This window comes from Bos indicus x Bos taurus, chromosome 6, assembly GCF_003369695.1.
Source record: "Bos indicus x Bos taurus breed Angus x Brahman F1 hybrid chromosome 6, Bos_hybrid_MaternalHap_v2.0, whole genome shotgun sequence".
Lineage (NCBI taxonomy): Eukaryota > Metazoa > Chordata > Mammalia > Artiodactyla > Bovidae > Bos > Bos indicus x Bos taurus.
Window position 1 is genome coordinate 19,141,914 of NC_040081.1, and position 22,477 is coordinate 19,164,390.

At 35.0% G+C, this 22,477-nt stretch overlaps 1 protein-coding gene across 4 annotated transcripts in view; it reads left to right on the top strand.

Annotated features, from left to right (window-relative positions):
* Nucleotides 1-22,477, top strand: part of TBCK (TBC1 domain containing kinase) — a 209,094-nt gene that overhangs the window by 74,303 nt on the left and 112,314 nt on the right. For all 4 annotated transcript variants that reach the window (XM_027543890.1, XM_027543891.1, XM_027543893.1 and 1 more), the window contains 8 exons: nt 3,808-3,857; nt 4,023-4,152; nt 5,162-5,260; nt 6,944-7,006; nt 8,975-9,101; nt 10,255-10,305; nt 12,209-12,292; nt 14,804-14,889. In XM_027543890.1, coding sequence (XP_027399691.1) covers nt 3,808-3,857; nt 4,023-4,152; nt 5,162-5,260; nt 6,944-7,006; nt 8,975-9,101; nt 10,255-10,305; nt 12,209-12,292; nt 14,804-14,889 — 690 coding nt within the window. The remainder of the gene's footprint in view (nt 1-3,807; nt 3,858-4,022; nt 4,153-5,161; nt 5,261-6,943; nt 7,007-8,974; nt 9,102-10,254; nt 10,306-12,208; nt 12,293-14,803; nt 14,890-22,477) is intronic.

Below are 22,477 nucleotides of genomic sequence, written 5' to 3' on the forward strand. Positions count from 1 at the left end.
AAAATGTATTTATTTACATAGTCTTTGTTAGCTATACAGATATACCTCAATTATCTCACTTAGCTTTATGATGTTTCTTGCTCTAAAGTTAGTTTTGTTTGAAATTAATGTAGCTATCCTAGTTTTCTTTTAATTAGTGTTATTCATGGTATATCTTTATTCCTTTACTTTTAATGTATCTATGTCTTTATATTTAAAATGGGTTTCTTTTAGATAATGTAGAGTGTGTCTTTCTTACTACTTTTGAAGGAAAATTTTGTTGGGTACAAAATTCTAGTTTGATTTTTTTTTTCTTTTATGCTTTAAACATTTCACCCCACTCTCTTGCTTGCATGGTTTCTGAAGAACTGTCTGATGTAATTCTTATCCTTTTCCTCTATAGGTAAAGTTCCTTTCACTTCTGTTTTAGTTTCTATCAAGGTTTTCTATTTGTTATTTGAGTTTTTGCAGTTTAAATATGATATGCCCAGGTGTAGATTTTAAAAAAAATTTTCTTGCTTAATAGTCTCTGAGCTTCTTGGAATTTTTCATTTGGTGTATGTCTGATTTTAAAATTTCTGTCATTACTTCAAATATCTCTTCCATTTCTTTCTCTCTCCTCTTGGGTATTCCTGTCACACATAGGTTACATCCTTTGATTATTCCATAGTATTTTCATCTTTCTGCTTATATTACCTACCTCTTCTTGCATGTGGTTCATTTTTTTCCCTTATAACCTTTAGCATTTTAATCAGTTATGTTAAATTCCTGCTCTGATAATTCCAAAATCTCTGCCATATGTGAATCTGGTTCTGAAGAGTGCTTTGTCTCTGCAGAATGTTTTTCTTATACTTTAGCATGCCTTACAATTTTGGGGGTGGGGAGAATGCAATATGATATATTGCTGAAAAGAACTGTAATAAATAGATCTTCAGTGAAAGATTTCATGTTTATCTAGCTGTTTACTATTTGTGTAGCTTTTTTCTCAGAGTAAAATCCTCAAATGTCAATGTTCTTACCTTCCTTACTGTCTTTAGATTTCTCTGGACATAGAATCTGAGGCTTGCAGTTCTTTCAGCTGGAGTCTCCTATATCATACAGAAACTTTGTTGTTGCTCAGTCACTTAGTGTCCAACTCCTTGCAGCCCCAGGGATTGCAGCTTGCCAAGCTTCCCTGTCCTTCACAGAAACTCTACATATGGAAATAAGATAGGGGAGGGAAAGTAGATTGAAGGGCTAATTAGGTCTCAGTGTTTTAGTGAGCCTGTGTCTCTGGGCTGTGGAATTCTCAGCTTCCCTCCCTGTTGCTTCAGGTGAGACAGGAAGGCTAGAGAGAGCAGTAATTGGGTATTTCTCTTCCCCACATCAAGGACTAGAAGGACCTAGAATTTTGTATTTCCCTTACCGCAGGTCATTTAAGCTCTGGTAAAATAGTTTCCCTGAAGAGCAGGCCTTTACTTAAGACAACAGGATACCCTAGGAGTAGTTCAAAATGGTTATTTTGCCCCTTCTCGTGCAAGAGACAGGAGGGGATTTTTCTTAGACCCTCACCCTGAGAACATGCTGGGACTTATGGGGGTAAAACTCAAGGAAGTGTGAAGTTTCCCTTAGGTCTGGGCCTCCACAAGTTTTTATCTCTCAAGCTTCTATTATCTCTCAAATTGCTAAATCTGCAGCAATCAGTTACCCTTCAAGTGTTTTACCAGGCTCCAGCAATGGCTTCTGTTCCAGCTTAGTTGTGATTCTTTATATTTGTCATTGCTCCAGTTTTCTGGGTAGCATTTTGCCCTGATTCTGATAGTTCTAAAAAGGGTTGTTATTTTCAGTTTTTTCAGCTTTTTTCTTGTTGTTAGGGCAGAAAGGATGACTTCCACACTGATGGAGTATTGGTCTGAAAACCAAAATTTCTAGCCTTTTTATTTTTAGTGATCTATGTGCATCCTCAGTCGTGTCCAACTCTAAAGATAAAATAGGTGATTTCCCTAGTCTGTCTCTAGGCTAGCAGTTCAGCACGCTCTCCCCAGGCACGCACGCACACATACACCCGGAGTTCTTTCTTTACCTGGATGTAGCAGGGTCTCCCTCCAGTTTGACTGCCTAATTAAGTGCCTGAGGCTTTGTCCTGTTGTACTCTAAAACCCTAGTCCACAGTTCTCAGTGTCCTTTAGTACTAGCTTAGCTCTTTCTCTCTAAATACAGCTTTGTGTCTTCTGTCACTGCATTTTCATTACTCTTATAGGCTTTTCCTCTCATTTAATATTTTAAATGCTATGCAGTAGGAGGATGTTAGAATCTCTTACCTACTTAAATGCCAGCAACAGAAAATTAAAATATATAATTATTACACTTGATACTCTAAACTTACCATCCCTTTGAGTGAAAGACTGTACAGTGGATAAAATAAGTAGTAATACAAGGTGGTAAAAATAAAATATATCCAAAATATATGTTTCAACTACTTTTATTTAACTCTCAATTTGTTTCTTTAATTTAAATATGATACAAATGATATGAATACAAGTTAAATGAATGTAGACTTTAGTTTTACTTCCCCAATTCCCTTACAGTTCCACTTTTGAAATTTAAAATACTTTTTTCTATAATTATTAAGAATAAATTTTAAATTTGTTAATTTTTAAAATAATATGGAAATGAATAATAATTTTACCTTATACTTTTCTGTGTAAGAATTTTTGCCTTTTATAAACCCTTAATATGCTAATTTTTTAGCTAGAAAAAAAGCAGAAAAGATATTAGCTATGTTTATGACTTTCAGGACAGTAAAACTTAAACTTAAAAAATGTAAGTTAATAATACAGTAAAATTTGTGAAAATTTTAGTTTTCAACTTAGAATTTCAATCCATGAAAGAAATACCTAAAGTCTTAAAAGCAAAATGGGAAATGCATGTTCAATTTTAAAGAAAAGCTAGGCATAAAGTCACTGTTTATCAGATTCTTAGTGCTGGGTTTTTTTTTGGCTTTTAAAAATTCTGGGAACAACTTCCATGGATGAGTGCATAGATGCTAATCAACAGAAGATCAATGCTGGGTCTACACAGAGCTCCATCTTCTATGTTAGTCCCCAGAGGAGCATTCTCTGCCTTCCAGTTGGAAGTTGAACTGAACAGCAGACAGGATGGCATTAGCTTTAATCACTCTGCTTACAGTGTATCTTAGATTTTACTTTACTCTGACAGCCTTCTTCTGTTTTTAAAGATATCTATAATTCTGGCAATATTATTATTTGGAGTAACATTTTTTATAATGACTTTGTGAAAAAAATAAAATAATTGCTTTTTGTTAGTTGATTTATCAGCTCTTTGAATCATTTATGTTCAACTTATGATGTGAGAAATTCTTTTGAATCCTTTTTATTATCCTCTTACTTTTGTCTTACTATTTTATTAATGTCAAAACAAAAATCTGACTTTAAATTAAGGAATATATATTCAAAAGTACCTTTTAAAATAATCTTCGTATAATTTTAAAATAGTTATCCATTTGTTAAAATTTATACTAACTTTAGTTTTCTGAATACTTTATTTAGTATTTATGTTTGGAAAACTTTTATAATAGGTATCTAATCTTTACAAAAGGTACCTAGAGGTAAGAAAAATCAAAAAAACAAAAAGCAATTCTTCACAGATAAATTTAATCACTGGAGGCATGGCATATTTTCATATTTATGTTAGGAATGAATTTTAGACTCTCTACTTTTCTTGTTACCTTTATAAATTCATAATTTTATGTTATTTTTTCTTTTAAATATGGATCAGCATTTCTGTCACAGGTCCTAAACATCAAATATTTTCTGTCTCAATTCACAGAGATTAAAAGATGTTGGTGGAGAAGCATTTTACCCTCTACTTGAAGATGAGTGAGTATATCGTCTCCTTTTACATTTATTTTTCCTATCTGTTTATGTTATTCTGGTGAGAAGCTTGTACATTTTCTTTGGAAAAGAACACAAAACTATGGTATTTGAATTTTTAAAAATTTTATACCTTTTGTCAATTTTTCTGCTTTTGTTTCTCTTTTACAGTCAGTCTAATTTACCTCATTCAAACAGCAATAATGAGCTCTCTGCAGCTGCCACTCTCCCTTTAATCATCCGAGAGAGGGACACAGAGTACCAACTAAACAGAATCATTCTCTTTGACAGGCTGCTAAAGGTAGAGATTCTAAAACCTAAAGTGTTATAAGTGCCCGTATATAGTCCTTATCTTTTATTCATTCATAATTCTTAGGGAATCTTGATGTCATGAGAAGACTAATTCTTATGACTTATGTTTTCTGATTAATTTTAATTATAAATGATACCTGTTCATAGTATATAAAATTAAAAAGTAAACAAGATGCAGGAATCTATGCACAATCATATTAGATATTAACATCCTTACTATTTAAAGAACACCTAAAAACCAAAAGAAAAAAGCACTATTATCTAAACAGGGAAATAGATAAAGAACACAATAGAAATACAACTAGTCAGTAAATCTATTAGAGAATGTATCATTACTATTAATAGAAATGTAAAAAAGTAAAATATATAAAAAAGTAAAATAGCCTTTTCTTGCATACCAAATTAGAGTAATTAAGATATATTAAGATTGGAACTGTCATTCTTTTGGAATAAGTGTAAGTTGATAGAAACATTTTGTAAAACAATTGAAGGTATATATCAAGAGCATTAACAACATCCATACCCTTTATCCTAATATGTCTCTTCTAGAAATTTCTCATGACATACAAATTTACAAATAGGCAAATTTGTATACAAAGATATAGGAGAAACTGTAATAATAACATATTTATTTAATACTTTCTATATCATCAGCTATTTTACAAAGAGCCTTACTTATATTACTTTACCTGTATGAAACTGATAATATTATCCTCAGAATGAGTCTTTTTCTTACTTCTCACAGAGCACAAGATAGAGAGGGATGACTAAAAACAGTAGAATCAACTCCTCTCATTGTGTAATACGAGATTTACAGAAGATAGAGAACTATTTCACTGCTAACTTTTATGTATTAATAACACCAAAGTAATTTCAGGCACTTAAAAACATTATAATTCACCTTGAACTTTTTCACTGGTATATTGAGAACTGGCTAGACTAAAGAGGTGGCATTGGTAATTCAAGGTATTTTTCATATCTTTTTTTTTTATCTGTAGGCTTATCCATATAAAAAAAATCAAATCTGGAAAGAGGCAAGAGTCGACATTCCTCCTCTTATGAGAGGTTTAACCTGGGCTGCTCTTCTGGGAGTTGAGGTAAAAGAGAAAAGAGAAGGTTGGAAGCTGATTAACAGTATTAGGAAAAAAGAATGAAAGTGCCTTCTGAATGTTATGTAGTAAAATATGAGCATTAAGAATCTTTGGCAATTTTATGTGAAAAGAATAGAGGAATAGACTAGATAGAGTAGAAAAATATAATTGAAAGGTTTTTTTATCCTTACATTGTATTTAATGAACTCAAATTATCTTGATTATTAATTTTAAAATCAGGATATTTTAAGAATATATATGCATCATTTGTAAGTCTATAGTCCTGCATATAAAGTATGTTCCTCTAGAAATAGTTTGCCTATTTATAGGTAGTTCTGTCTAAGTTTGGAGAAGTCTTCCATTCTAATTTGAACCTTGTCAGAAATCATTAACATAATTTAGTGCCTTTTGACGCATCTGTCTTATCAGAAGCACACTGCTAAGAGAAGTAGCAACTTTATCTTGTACAATACCTTATCTGTGGCAGTGAGGAAAGGAAAAGTGTCACAAAATTATTAGGGTGACTTGCAGTGCTAACAGAGAACAGCAGTCATAATAATTAGCCAAATACTACCAGATTGTTCCCTTTTCTGTCAATTTCCTTGACATCTTACCTTCATCTGTTCTATTATAGGTATCTTATGGCTGTCCATCACCTATTTTTTGTGTGTGAATTTTCTCAAATATTTTTAATCCTTTTCACTCTCTGTTGAAAGATTTCCTTTCTTCATTTTTGATTCCTTTGGTGAGAATTTCTGAACATTTTTGAGTTTGGTTGCTTCTTTTATAAGAATGTCTAATGTTCTATACCATACATCAGTAGTTAGTATTGTAATACTTTAAGCATACAAAATAACTTTAAGGATATAATGTAGCTTTAAGCATATAATGTTCAAAAGTTCAAAAGGACTCCAAGGTCTAAATCTTTCATTAAATAGATGTGCCAGAGAAGTTGATGCAGCACATAATGTCAGAATTTGAACCCCAAATTCCTGGCTCTTTCTCTACCATTAACATTTACCAGACCCATAAGAATTGTTCTGTGCTTAGTCCTATAGAACATGACCAAAATTTTAAGTGCTTTATTCAATTGTTCTTTCTTTAATGGTATAAAAAGGTAAATGGTTCCTCTAGTCTCTTAATGATTTTATAACTACATGATATTCCACTCTGATTCATCCCAAACGTCTGCTTCCTTATGCTGAACTACCACTCCTAAAAACAGTTTCATTTTATTTTTGCTTTCATTACCAACTTTTAACAGGAATATTTCTTGTGGGATGAACACCACCAACCTTCCCCTGAATTAAAAAAAAAAATTTTTCTCCTTGAAGTTTACTATGTATGAGATACAGTGAATAAAGAACAGAAAAGCTGCATTTTGTGTCATTGTGGAGGCTGGGAGATTGGCTAAGCATATTCATTAGCCATGTGACTCATTCAACATGTATGTCTTACAGTATGTATGATTCAAATGTCTGCCTCAGCAAAATAGTAAATTGTTTCAGACTTTTATCACAAACTATCAAAATGTAGAAAAGTTTTCTAAGGATATACTTTGAGCTTGAGTGTGCCTGTCCATAATTGAGTGTGCTTTCAAAGACAGATGTTTTTAAGTAGATTTTGCCTAAATGTATAATTTATTAAGGATATGAAGAAGTAATTTATCTTCTCTTTTTTTTTTTGCAGGGGGCTATTCATGCCAAGTATGATGCAATTGATAAAGACACTCCAATTCCTACAGATAGACAGGTATGATATAGATTTTCTTAAACAACCTAGATAAGTTTGCCAAATCTTTCAATTTTAGAGAAGCATGAGGAATTTTCTTCCTTTCATCATGAATACTCAGCAGCCATGATATGCATATGATATTAGAGAAGCATAAGTCTTACCTCTGTCCATAGTTCTTCAGGCACTCTGTCTATCAGATCTACTCCCTTAAATCTATTTCTCACTTCCACTGTATAATCATAAGGGATTTGATTTAGTTCATACCTGAATGGTATAGTGGTTTTCCCCACTTTCTTCAATTTCTGTCTGAATTTGCCAATAAGAAGTTCATGATCTGAGTAAAGTAATGCTCAAAATTCTCCAAGCCAGGCTTCAGCAATACATGAACCATGAACTTCCAGATATTCAAGCTGGTTTTAGAAAAGGCAGAGGAACCAGAGACCAAATTGCCAACATCCGCTGGATCATCAAAAAGGCAAGAGAGTTCCAGAAAAACATCTATTTCTGCTTTATTGACTATGCCAAAGCCTTTGACTGTGTGCATCACAATAAACTGTGGAAAATTCTGAAAGAGATGGAAATACCAGACCACCCAACCTGCCTCTTGAGAAACCTATGTGCAGGTCAGGAAGCAACAGTTAGAACTGGACATGGAACAACAGACTGGCTCCAAATAGGGAAAGGAATACATCAAGGCTGTATATTGTCACCCTGCTTATTTAACTTCTGTGCAGAGTACATCATGAGAAACGCTGGGCTGGAAGAAGCACAAGCTGGAATCAAGATTGCCGGGAGAAATCTCAGTAACCTCAGATATGTAGGCGACACCACCCTTATGGCAGAAAGTGAAGAGGAACTAAAAAGCCTCTTGATGAAAGTGAAAGAGGAGAGTGAAAAGTTGGCTTAAAGCTCAACATTCAGAAAACGAAGATCATGGCATCTGGTCCCATCACTTCATGGCAAATAGATGGGGAAACAATGGAAACAGTGACAGACTTTATTTTGGGGGCTCCAAGATCACTGCAGATGGTGATTGCAACCATGAAATTAAAAGATGCTTACTCCTTGGAAGGAAAGTTATGACCAACCTAGATAGCATATTGAAAAGCAGAGACATTACTTTGCCAACAAAGGTCCATCTAGTCAAGGCTATGGTTTTTCCAGTGGTCATGTATGGATGTGAGAGTTGGACTGTGAAGAAGGCTGAGCACCAAAGAACTGAGGCTTTTGAACTGTGGTGTTGGAGAAGACTCTTGAGAGTCCCTTGGACTGCATGGAGATCCAACCAGTCCATTCTGAAGATCAGTCCTGGGTATTCATTGGAGGGAATGATGCTAAAGCTGAAGCTCCAATACTTTGGCCACCTCATGCGAAGAGTTGACTCACTGGAAAAGACTCTGATGCTGGGAAGGATTGGGGGCAGGAGAAGAAGGGGACGACAGAGGGTGAGATGGCTGGATGGCATCACCGACTTGGTGGACATGAGTTTGAGTAAACTCCGGGAGTTGGTGATGGACAGGGAGGCCTGGCGTGCTGCAATTCATGGAGTCACAAAGAGTCGGACACGACTGAGCGACTGAACTGAACTGAACTGAAGTCTTACCTCTCTCAGATATAGTCTAAAAACTCATTAGTGAGTCAGAACTTTTCCTTTAAGTAGTTTAAGCCAAGTAAGTTTTCCTAGTATGTACCTTTTTTGTCTGAAGAATTTGTGCTTTATTTAGACCAGATTTAAAGTAAGATTTTTTGAAAACTAAATTAATACATACTTTTTCAAAAGAAATGATCTGCTTTTCTTATTTAAGTATACTTAAAACTTTTTAGTGTTCCTGAAGGATTAGTATAAAGTTCAAACACTTCAAAACACCAGGAGTATATAGGTGGCCTATTCTTGAATTCATAATACAATTTCTCCTCTTCCTTCTCTTGGGATTTATTGGTGATCTGTCTGTTATAGTTCTACCATATTGTTTTGCTGTTTTACAGATTGAAGTGGATATTCCTCGTTGTCATCAGTATGATGAGCTGTTATCCTCACCAGAAGGTCATGCAAAATTTCGGCGTGTCTTAAAAGCCTGGGTCGTGTCCCATCCTGATCTTGTGTATTGGCAAGGTAACTTTTTCCCCCAATTACTAAGACTTTCTGAAGTGTTAGGAATGTTGCATGACTGATAATTTTTAAAATCAAAACAAACTATCAAATTATCTTTGGCTTTAAGAAAAGTCAATACTAAGCTATGCTCCATTTTTTGAGATGTTTATATGAGAACTTTTTTTTAAAACTTTGTCTAAATGTCTAGTGAATATCATTTAAATGCATGACATTTAATGAAACAACTTGTCATCATGTTGATTAGCAAAGTATAAAGAATATTTTATACTAGTATAGTCTTTGTGAATACATTTTTAATCCTTGATGCAAATAATAAAATAATTTTGTACTGTAAATAATTTGGGGATAGTTTATATTCTTGACATTTAATGATTTACAGCTTTTGCTTAACAGATTAGGGTATTATGAGGTTATTAGGAATTGGGGAATATATAAATCACCCTGAAGTTCTCATTTTTTCTCTTTTTAAAAAATATCTATAATGCCCTATCTCCTTGATTTTTACCTTTTCTCATTATTCTTTTTGCTGTCATTGATAAATTCATGAGTGAGAAATCCATTCCACCTAGTGCTATTTTTTAATTTGTCGTTATGAATAGTAATCTTTGTATTTCAATTCTATGTCTATTTCTGGCCAAACATGAAAATAAAGCTATTTTTTTTTCTAGCTCTATTCATTTTAGAGTTCCATGTCTCCCTAACAGTTACAGATACAATAAAAGAAATATCATGTATTTATATTTTACTTTACAATTTTTTAAATAATTTTTTTTCATCTAATGAACATGTAAGAAGAGAAACATGTAAGAAAAATTTTCATCTCTTTGACAATGAAACCTCTTTGGAGTTAAGTGATTGCCAAAATCACACAGACAGAGACTGTATTCAACCCTTCTATCATTTGTACATTTTTCTGTTACTGTATTTCTCTCTTCAACTTATAATAACCTATTGATAATAATGGTTGATTTATATTGGATATTTACTATATGCTAATTACCATCTGTTACTCCTCACAATAATCCATAACATATTTCTGGATCAAATGTATAATACTGAATCTATATGAAAGTAATGCAGAGATCTGAATAAGGTATGTATCTACAATTCTGCTGGATTATGTTTAATTTTTTCCTCAATCTCTCTCCATCAGGTCTTGACTCACTTTGTGCTCCATTTCTATATTTAAATTTCAATAATGAAGGTAAGCCTATTTATCATTTAAATAATTATTGTGTTTATTGTTCTAAAATATTTTACTCAAACATATCTTGCTCTCTTCCTAGTAGAGCCTGTAAATTTCTGTGAAATAATCTGTTGTGACTCATTTTAGAGGATGTGAAGAATTAATTTATTTCTGGGAGTTTTTAGCGGTAACTAGAGATTTAGAGCAGAGAAGGCAATGGCACCTCACTCCAGCACTCTTACCTGGAAAATCCCATGGACAGAGGAGCCTGGTAGGCTGCAGTCCATGGGGTCACAAAGAGTCGGACATGACTGAGCAACTTCACTTTTCACTTTCATGCATTGGAGAAGGAAATGGCAACCCACTCCAGTGTTCTTGCCTGGAGAATCCCAGGGACGAGGGAGCCCGGTGGGCTGCCGTCTATGGGGTCGCACAGAGTCAGACACGACTGAAGTGACAGCAGCAGCAGCAGAGATTTAGAGAGAACCTGATGGATTATTCTAAATGCATTCATCTACTTTGGTGACCATTTTTATGAAACTTTGGAGAAAATTCTTTCCTCCAAAGAAGACTGTTTTAGAGATTAGTTTTCATTTATATGTACTTTGTAAATGATTTGTAAGGAAAACAGTATTGATCTTGCATCCTCCAGAGTCTTTTATTTCAACTACTACTTCCTTTTTTTTAAACCACTACTTCCTTAATGAAGACTTTTCTTACCCTCTTGCAACTTGTATTTCCAGAAATTTATCTTCTGTATGTTTCATATCACAGTTACTTATATACTAATATAAATATATAATGAAGGACAGGGAAGCCTGGCATGCTTCATTCCATGGTGTCACAAGGAGTTGGACACAAGTTGGCAACTGGACAACAATATACTAATACAGTAACCCTTCTTTTGGTTAGTGGATTTTTTTTTAATGACAAGGGTTTTTGTTATGTTTTTTCTGTCCCCTGATATAATTCCTTTTTTATAGTAGGTATTTAGATAAATATGTAAATATTTATTATGAATATCCTGTAGCATGAATCCTTAGAAACCTTAATCTCAGAATCTCCATCTCTTCAAATTCTGTTTCATATCAGAATGCATAGATTCCTGGAATTGAGTTCTGGTCGGACAGGACTGAGCGACTTCACTTTCACTGTTCACTTTCATGCATTGGAGAAGGAAATGGCAACTCACTCCAGTGTTCTTGCCTGGAGAATCCCAGGGACGGGGGAGCCTGGTGGGCTGCCGTCTATGGGGTCGCACAGAGTCGGACACGACTGAAGCGACTTAGCAGCAGCAGTAGCAGCAGCAGCATAATCCCAGAGAACTAAAATTTCACCATTTGAATGCTTTTTAAAAATGCCTGTTCTCTAGTATTACTTTTTAATCTAGATAAGAGGCCTGGCTGTGTTTATTTAAGCATAGTTCATTATGATACATATTGATTTAAGAATGGCATCTGTATTTGATCTATATTTGAAAGAGCAATTATTACTAGTGTTTTTAAATCCAATGTTCTCAGACTCTTTGCATCAGTAAAAATTATGGACATTGAAGTTTATGTAGCACAATAATGATTATTATGTTTAGGGATTTTAAAATGCATAAAGTTCTGGTAATAAAGATTTTTCTTGTAGGATAACGATTTCTGCAGTATATATATATATATATTTTTTTTTTTTTCTGATTTTTTGGTGTTGGTTGTTTTTTCCTTTTGCTGCTGCTATAGTAGTTTGAAATTGAAAAGGTACTGGAGTGGTTATCTCTTATTGTGCACAATATTTTCTGTAGGGTTTTTCCCCATATAATTTTGTGCTTCCATCAGTTATTAAGTAATTCTTGGAATGTGTGCTGAGTGAGTGAATGACTGCTGATCTTTTACCTCATTAACTAATTTGTTATATTTGCCATACTCATTTTTAGCTCTGGCTTATGCCTGTATGTCTGCTTTTATCCCCAAATACCTGTACAACTTCTTCTTGAAAGACAACTCACATGTAATACAAGGTAAGGAAATGTTTCTTTGCCTTTTTATAGGGAAAGTTATTATGTCAAAAGTGATCAATACTAGTTAAATTTATGGTTTTCACCCAACAAAATATGGTGACAGTTTATCACTAAAACACATGAAGAAATAATTAAGTTTAATTTTTTCTCCCAGTCCACAAAAAATTACGGTGTTTTCTAATAATTGTTTAATATCTAATCTGAGTTTGGTTCAAATTCAGGTGTGCCAGTTTAAGAAAATAAAAGTCCAGCTGTTTGTCTCTGTCACAATTAACATTGATTACAAAAAGCTTTGCCATGGAGCAAGCCTACTAGGAATTAATAAAAATGTAGTGTGACCAATAATAATAGAATTTTCAAAGTATGTAATAAAAAAGCTATGCTGTAGGAGAGGATTAAGAATTTTAATATGATCTTATTAGAAGGGATAAAGAGTATTCATTTTATATCTCATTGCAAAAATTTTTGAAATACAAAGTTTCGTTAAAACAGAAAATTTATATGAGACATGATTGTGTGGAAAAGAACACCATTAAACCTCACTTGAAATTTGAGTGGAAATTTCATAAAAATCTTGATTTTTTTTTTTTAATGACATTTACCCCAGATGGTACAGTGTTAAAGAATCTGTCTGCCATTGCAGGAGTATCAGGAGACATGGATTCTGTCCTTAGGTCAGGAAGATCCCATGGAGTAGGAAATGGCAATCTACTACAGTATTCTTGCCTGGAAAATTCCATGGACAAAGGAGCCTTGCAGGCTGCAGTTCGTGGGGTCACAAAGATTCAGATGCAACTGAGTGACTGAACACACACATGCACACCTACATAGGTCACCTATCAGAAAATACTATTTTGGGAGATATTTTATCTCTTGATGGGAATTTTCATTATTAGAAACCAAAATTAGAGTGTTTTATGAACATTTAAAAGATTCAGTAGTAAATCCATGGAATCTGTTGTTTTAATTTTATTACTAGTTTGTTTTTCAGTAGCTTCTCTTAAATTCTCTTAGGTTGGTTTACAGATCAAAAGACATATGCATTTCAATTTGTTTCGTTTGTGCTAAGGAACCGTTCAATGCATTTTTGAAATAACTTGAAATTTGATATAGTGCTGATATGACAGTGCTGGTATCATCAGTTCTGCTATATCTTTTCCTTTAAAGAAATGTTTCTGTATGTAACAAGCATACTGTATCTCATTCTAAAGCCTATCCTGAGCAACCAAAACTTATGCCAGCCTTATAGTGTATATTTACATATATGAAATAATATATGGTATATAACAATATGCAAAATAATTATATCTACCTATTTTTGTGTGTATTATATATACACGTGTGTGTGTGTGTGTGTGTGTGTATTTTTTTTTTTTTTTTTGGACATGAACTTGAGCAAACTCCAGGAGATGGTGAGGGACAGGGAAGCCTAGCGTGCTGTAGTTCATGGGGTCACGAAGAGTTGGACACAACTTGGCGACTGAACAACAGCAACATATGTGCAGTTATAATACATACATAAATCCAACCGTCAATGTTTGGCAGAACACAAGGAAAATGTTTTCATGATGGATTAGGTTTCTTCAGTAGATTCTTAATCAGCCACGTAGTTCACCATAGTAGTTATCTTCTGTCAGGCTCAAATAAGAAAGACATTTAATAAACTGGAGCATAGCTGTGGAGAATTGCTTGAGGTGTGACTTTCTGGTTTAAAATAAAGTGTGCGTGCATGCTTAGTCGCTTCTGTCGTGTCCAACTCTCTGAGACCATATGGTCCATGGCCTGACAGGCTCCTCTGTCCATAGGATTCTCCAGGAAAAAATACTAGAGTGGGTTGTCATTCTTTCCCCATTTTATTAATAAAAGTTAATGATCATATGCTTTCATCAACATAAGTTGAATGCATATGATTGTTGATGTAGCATACCTCTGGCTTCTAGGTAAATTGGGACGATAAACATACCATCCCTAACTGGAAAGAGAAAAAATGAAGTTAAAAGTTAAATCCAGAAGTTCCCCTTTGGGATCTGTCCTGGATCTTCACTTTACTGCAACAAATTTCTATATCTGTATGTGTAAATAAATTTGAGGTGTAATTATTCTATATGTGACAGTGTTATTCCTTATTTAAGTATCTGTTTACATTTTCTGAAAAAATGATAAATGTGAAACAGGTTTAATATTACTAGAGAAAATAATTTGTTGAATTTAATAGGGAAAAAGTCATTCATCATTTGAATAATTTGTGATTCAGGAAATGAACTGACTGTTCTGAAGGTAGAAAATAAGTTGTGACATAGCTTTTAACAAAAAGCTTTTCTTGTTTAATAATTAGCCGTAAGTGATTGAAGTAGTAACAAAACAGAAAATTATTTAATAAAGTGTGTTTTCTTCGTGGAGAAACTAAATCTAATTCAAAGTGTAAATAAAACTAATCTATGTGGATTTAATGTCTTTATTTGATGTACTATGTAAAAACAATAATTGTTTTAAACTTTATTGTCATTTCAGAGTATCTGACTGTGTTCTCTCAGATGATTGCATTTCATGATCCAGAGCTAAGCAATCATCTCAATGAGATTGGATTTATTCCAGATGTAAGTACTTGGTGCATTAATAAGAAATGATGTAAAAAAAAAAAAAAAGCAGAAATTGGCAACACAACAGAATAAAACTGTTTTTAAAGTTTTGTTGTCATAAGAAGTCCATCTATATAAAGTTTCTGCTACTAACTATAGACTTTTATTATAAAGTTTATATGGTTACGTTCCATGTCTTCACTTAGTAAAGGGAAGTATCTTGTTTTTCTTGATACTATCAAATTAATTTGAAAAACCTGTTAGTGGAGTGTTGTATTGTGCTGTCAGCAGTTTTCACTTGGATTTTATGATATTCAGGCTTGTTTTTGAAGAAGTAGGAAATTGGAACTTAGTTACTTCTTAAGTATTAATAGCTGCTTCTGTGTTTTGCTTGAGATATTACTTGGAAGCTTTGCCAGATTTGGGCTTACTTCATTAGCTTCTCAGGTTCCTTATCAAACCAAAAGTCAGAGCTGACTCTTGGTAGTCAGAGTGTAGCTTAGCCTGTTACTCACATGTAGCTTGTGGCATGGAGTCAAACCTCTTTTAAAAGACAGAGTACAATGTCATAGGTTTTTGTAAAACTAAAAAAAAATTCTTTTTGAGTTAGAAATCTCATTTTTTCATCTTAACCTTCTTTGTTTCCTGATCATACTGAAATGGGGAACTGAGTTCTGTTCACAGAGTCGAAGAATACCTTTCCTTTTAAGGCTTATATCCACAAAACAGTATGTTTATGGTAAGATTAGGAGTGAAAATGTTTATGTTAACACTGAAAATTCAGTTAAAGTGTTAACACTTAAACAGTATAAATACTTGCAGGGTGATTTGAAGTTTAAAACTACTTTCATAAACATTTCATTTGATACTCAAGTCAAATATGTAAGGTGTATGAAGCAAGTAATTTCATCATTGAATAGATAAGAAATTTAATGTTTGAGAAGGTAATAAAACTAAATCTCAGGACATAAAATTTTAACATATCATTGACAACTCTCTGTCTGGTTCATCTTTCAGGGGGAGAACAAAGACAAAACATGTGTGTACTAATTCTAGTTCACTGCTCTGTGTGTTGTGCTGTAACTCTGTGGTGTGATCATCAGGCCTAAAGTAACCATCCTTAATATCCAGTGGAATTTGCTTCTAGGCCTGTGGAGAAATACCTTTTAGTGGAGTACATGGCTTATTCAATGAGGGCTCCAAAGTATATACACATAAAACAAACAAAATAAGATCAAACCCTACAATTATGTATGGAGAGGAAAAATTATTTAAAAATTAACCAATATAGATATATATTATCATATTAAGTATTTATTTTTATATACCTCTGCCTTTCTTGCTTCACATTATAAATGTGATATATATTACATATAGACAGTTCAGTTCAGTTCAGTTCAGTTGCTCAGTTGTGTCCGACTCTTTGCGACCCCATGAATCGCAGCACGCCAGGCCTCCCTGTCTATCATCATCTCCCCGAGTTCACTCAAACTCACGTCCATCATGTTGGTGATGCCATCCAGCCATCTCATTCTCTGTCATCCCCTTTTATCCTGCCCCCAGTCCCTCCCAGCATCAGAGTCTTTTCCAATGAGTCAACTCTTCACATGAGGTGGCCAAAGTACTGGAGTTTCAGCTTTAGCATCGTTCCTTCCAAAGAACACTCAGGGCTGATCTCCTTTAGAATAGACTGGTTGGATCTCCTTGCAGTCCAAGGGACTCTCAAGAGTCTCTCCAAAACCACAGTTCAAAAGCATCAATTCTTTGCCGCTCAGCTTTCTTCACAGTCCAACTCTCGCATCCATACATGACCACTGGAAAAACCATAGCAATACTAGATTAAATCTTATGGCTGGAATTGAAGAAATTACAGAGGAACTGATTCCCTAATTAGTAGTGGTGTTAGATTTCTGAGGGAAAAATACTAAGCTGTAGACATAAAAAAAAGGATTTCTTTTCAAAATATTCCCTTGAAAGCACCACTGACCACTTGTGAGGAAAACAGAAACCTATATTAATTTAGTTATACAGGTGGCACTAGAGGTAAAGAATCCACCTGCCAGTGCAAGAGAGGTGAGAGACATCGGTTTGATCCCTGGGTTGGGAAGATCCCCTGGAGGAGGGAGTGGTCTGGGAAATCCCATGGACAGAGGAGCCTGGTGAGCTACAGCCCATACGACACAAAGAGGTGGACACAACTGAGCAATATACAAAAATATGTATGAAATTATAAAGAGAGTCTGATAAAATCCTTAGATATATTCTTGAACATAGGTAGAATTTAAAAATCACATATGGAAAAATAGTTTATCTTAGTTAATCAGAATAATTAAACTCTGAAGAATGTGGTATATGAGAAGAGGCAAGCAAAAAACAGTATTATTAAAAAAATAATAATTTAAACATAATTTAACTGCTTACTGTGCACCAATTACTGCTCTGACCCTTTAGCATGCATCTAATCTTCACAAGTTTGAAATCTAATTAAACAATGACTGTTAAATATTTATGCATAATATCGATTTGGGAAAGGCTAATAGCATGGCAGAAATAAAAGTCTAGATAATAACATGAAAGGTAAGAGTCATTGGGATTTCAACTTAAAACCTTTCTAATGATTTTGCATCATGTGAGGGGAAATTTAATGTGCTCTTTATAATATAGACATCAAGTCAGGGATCCTTTCAGATCTTGGATTTGATTTTACCCTACTTAAATCTAATAAATGAACCTCTTACTGTTTCATGGATACTGGTAGAAAATCCAAGACTCCTTTGTCAGTGATAAAGGGCTTTCTCATTCACAGCACAGCTAGCAGTGTGAGCATTGGCATATTTCTTTTGATTTCCCTTGGGCTTCCCTGGTGGCTCAGTGGTAAAAAATCTGCCTACAATGCAGGAGACTCTAGAGACTTCTGTGGGTTCCATCCCTGGGTCTGGAAGATCCCCTGGAGGAGGGCATGGCAACCCATGCCAGTGTTCTTGCCTGGAGAATCCCATGCACAGAGGAGCCTGGTGGGCTAAAATTCCATAGCCTTGCAGAGCTGGACAGGATTGAAACAACTTAGCACACAAGCATCCACTTGATTTCCCTTGTTGCCAAGTCCCATAGAGATAACCCAGAAGATCCAGATGCTTCCTCCAGATGCTGTGGATTGCACTACAGAGGGGAATCTTTATTACTAATTATTTAATAATTCAGTAATTTTTATCAGTTCAGTTCAGTTTAGTCGCTCAGTTGTGGCCAGCTCTTTGCGACCCCCATGGACTGTAGCATGCTAGGCTTCCCTGACCAACTCCCGGAGCTTGCTCAGACTCATGTCAATTGCATCAGTGATGCCATCCAACCATCTCATCCTCTGTCATCCCCTTCTCCTCCTGCCTTCAGTCTTTCCCAGCATCAGGGTCTTTTCCAATGAGTCAGTTCTTCGCATCAGGTGGCCAAAGTTTTGGAGCTTCAGCAACAGTCCTTCCAATGAATATTTAGGACTGATTTCCTTCAGGATTGACTGACTTGATCTCCTTGCAGTCCAAGGGACTCTCAAGAGTCTTCTCCAACACCACAGTTCAAAAGCGTTAATTCTTTGGTGCTCAGCTTTCTGCATTGTCCAACTCTCACATCCATACATAACTACTGCAAAAACCATAGCTTTGACTAGATGGACCTTTATTGGCAAAGTAATGTCTCTGCTTTCTAATAATGCTGTCTAGATTTGTTATAGCTTTTCTTTCAAGGAGCAAGCGTCTTTTAATTTCATGGCTGCAGTCACCATCTGCAGTGATTTTGGAGCCTAAGAAAATAAAGTCTGTCCCTGTTTCCATTGTTTCCCCATCTATTTGCCATGAAGTGATGCAACCAGATGCCATGATCTTTGTTTTTTGAATGTTGAGTTTTAGGCCAGTTTTTTCAATCTTCTCATTTACTTTCATCAAGAGGCTCTTTAGTTCCTCTTTGCTTTCTGCTATGAGTGCTGTCATCTGCATATCTGAGGTTATTGATATTTCTCTCAGAAATCTTGATTCCAGCTTGTGCTTCATCCAGCCCAGCATTTCTCATGATTTACTCTACATATAAGTTAAATAAGCAGGGTGACAATATACAGTAATGACATACTCCTTTCCCAATTTGGAACCAGTCCGTTGTTCCATGTCCAGTTCTAACTGTTGCTTCCTGACCTGCATACAGATTTCTCAGGAGGCAGGTCAGGTGGTCTGGTGTTCCTATCTCTTGAAGAATTTTCCACAGTTTATTGTTATCTACACAGTCAAAGGCTTTAGCATAGTCAATAAAGCAGATGTTTTTCTGGAACTCTCTTGCTATTTCTGTGATCCTGCGGATGTTGGCAATTTGATCTCTGGTTCCTCTTCCTTTTCTAAATCCAGCTTGAACATCTGGAAGTTCTTGGTTCATGTATTGTTGGAGCCTGGCTTGGAGAATTTTGAGCAATACTTTGCTTGCATGTGAGATGAGTGCAATTGTACCGTAGTTTGAACATTCTTTGCATTACCTTTCTTTGGGATTGGAATGAAAACTGACCTTTTCCAATCCTGTGGTCACTGCTGAGTTTTCTAAATTTCCTGACATATTGAGTGCAGCACTTTCAAAGCATCATCTTTTAGGATTTTAAATAGCTCAACTGGAATTCCATCACCTCCACTAGCTTTGTTCATAGTGATGCTCTCTAACATCCACTTGACTTCGCTTTCCAGGATCTCTGGCTCTAGGTAAGTGATTACACCATCATGGTTATCTGGTCATTAAGATTTTTTTTGTATAGTTCTGTGTATTCTTGCCACCTCTGCTTAATATTTTCTGCTTCTGTTAGGTCCATACCATTTCTGTCCTTTATTGTGCCCATCTTTGCATGAAATATTCCCTTGATATCTCTAATTTTCTTGACATGATCTCTAGTCTTTCCCGTTCTATTGTTTTCTGCTATTTCTTTACATTGATCACTGAGGAAGACCTTGTTATCTCTCCTTGCTATTCTTTAGAACTCTCATTCATATGAGTATATCTTTCCTTTTCTCCTTTGCCTTTAGCTTCTCTTCTTTTCTCTGCTATTTGTAAGGCCTTGTCAGACAATCATTTTTCCTACTGCATTTCTTTTTCTTGGGGATGGTTTTGATCACTGCCTCTTGTACAGTGTCACGAACTTCTATCCATAGTTCTTCAGGCACTCTGTCTATCAGATCTAATCCCTTGAATCTATTTGTCACTTCGAATTACATGGACTGTATAGTCTATGGGGTCACAAAGAGTCGGACACGACTGAGTGACTTTCACTTAACTTCAAAACTGTGTAATTGTAAGGGATTTGATTTAGGTTATACCTGAATGGCCAGGTGGTTTTCCCTACTTTCTTCAATTTAAGTCTGAGCTTGCCAATAAGGAGTTCATGATAAGAGCCACAATCAGCTCCCAGTCTTGTTTTTGCTTACTGTATACAGCTTCTCCATCTTCGGCTGCAAAGAATATAATCAGTCTGATTTCGATTTTGACCATCTGGTGATGTCCATGTGTAGAGTCATCTCTTGTGTTGTTGGAAGAGGGTGTTTGCTATAAACAGTGCATTCTCTTGACAAAACTCTATTAGCCTTTGCCCTGCTTCATTTTGTACTCCAAGGCCAAGCTTGCCTGTTACTCCAGGTATCTCTTGACTTCCTACTTTTGCATTCCAGTCCCCTATGATGAAAATACATCTTTTTTTGGTGTTAGTTCTAGGAAGTCTTGTAGGTCTTCATAGAAACATTCAAATTCAACTCCTTCTGCATTAGTGGTTGGAGCATATACTTGGATTACTCTGATACTGAATGGTTTGCCCTCGAAACAAGCAAGATCATTCTGTCATTTTTGAGATCGCACCCAAGTACTGCATTTCAGACTCTTTTTTTTAACTATGAGGGCTACTCTATTCCTTCTAAGGGATTCTTGCTCACAGTAGTTAGTAGATATAATAATTTTGACACGAAATCTTTATTTATGCTTCCCTATCTATTATGACCCCCTCCGATAATTACTGGGGTATCTTTGTATAACATCTTGTAAAAGCTTTAATTCTAGTAAGGTAAAGTATTAGTTTTATATATATATATATGTGTGTATATACACACACATATATATACATATATATATACACATATATATACACACATATATATACACACATATATATACACATATATATACACACATATATATACACACATATATATACACATATATATATGATTAGTCTTATGAGACATTCATTAGTCACGTTGGATGAGGACAGTTCCTTGTGGGACAAGCATGTCCAGTATATGACAAATACTGAGCATCCCTAGCCCTTATCCACTGATTACCTGCTAATATCCCCTAATCATTGTGACAATAAAATGCCTACATGTTATTTCTGAAAAATGACTACACATATCTTCAAACATCCTCTAGGGAAGAGTCTGTCTCTATCGAGAATCCTAAAGTTAACAACAGAGAAGTGAAGGAAAAGGAAAAATATCTTAACCTGGAAAAAATTCCATTTTCTATGACTATTCTTCTGTCACAGAGAAAGGGCAAAATGAAAGATTTAACAAAGTTAAAATGTTAATAGGAAGGTTGGTTTTTGGTTTTTGAAATCTTGATTTGTTTTATTGTGTTTTGTTGGCCTAGTTCTCAGGTGTGTAGATAATATGAAAATGTTGAGACTATTTTTAAATTTGAGTTTGAAAAAAGATTTTATATTTTTAATATAGAGATTATTAACAGTGAATAGTGGTGGAGAGGTGTGATGAAATGGAGAATTTTTCTAATATTTTCATTATTCTGTTAATAATCACATACTTTTAGCTACATGTTATTAGTTTGTATGTGAAGTCTTTCTTTCTCCTCCCCCACCAGATCATAGCCTTCAGTGTTCTGTCTGTAAGATAATTGTTTAGGTGAATTTCTGTACCTCCAACAAAACTACAGGCTAGAATTCATCAAGGGCAAGGATGGGCATTTTCGTAATGAGATCCCAAACTGAGTTTCCTGCTGAATAACTAATCTTATTAAAGCAAGCCCTCATTAATCTTCCATCATTAAAATGCAGACTCCTATTGCAGAAAAGATTGTGATTTCTGGCTCCTTTCCATTTGCTGTGGGTCACAGAGCTCTGAATACTGAGTACTGCTGTAGCTTGAAAAGTTGGGAATATTGTGCATTGATGTGTTGCTTTAGATTGTATGTATCATGGTAGTTATGCAATTTACATTTAAATAGGGTGAGTAATGTGTATTTGGAAAAATTGGGGCCACAGTGATTTTTATCATTTCTGTCTTGCTATATGTTCCTGCTTCTGAAAATATATCCAGCCTTTGAAATGAGAATAAGAAAGTACACTTCTTCATTCTTCAGTTCAGTTCAGTCCAGTCACTGAGTCGTCTCTTTGCAACCCCATGGACTGCAGCATGCCAGGCCTCCCTGTCCATCACCAACTCCCAGAGTTTACTGAAACTCATGTCCATTGAGTTGGTGATGCCATCCAACCATCTCATCCTCTGTCATCCCCTCCTCCTCCTGCCTTCAGTCTTTCCCAGCATCAGGGTCTTTTCCAGTGAGTCAGTTCTTCGCATCAGGTGGCCAA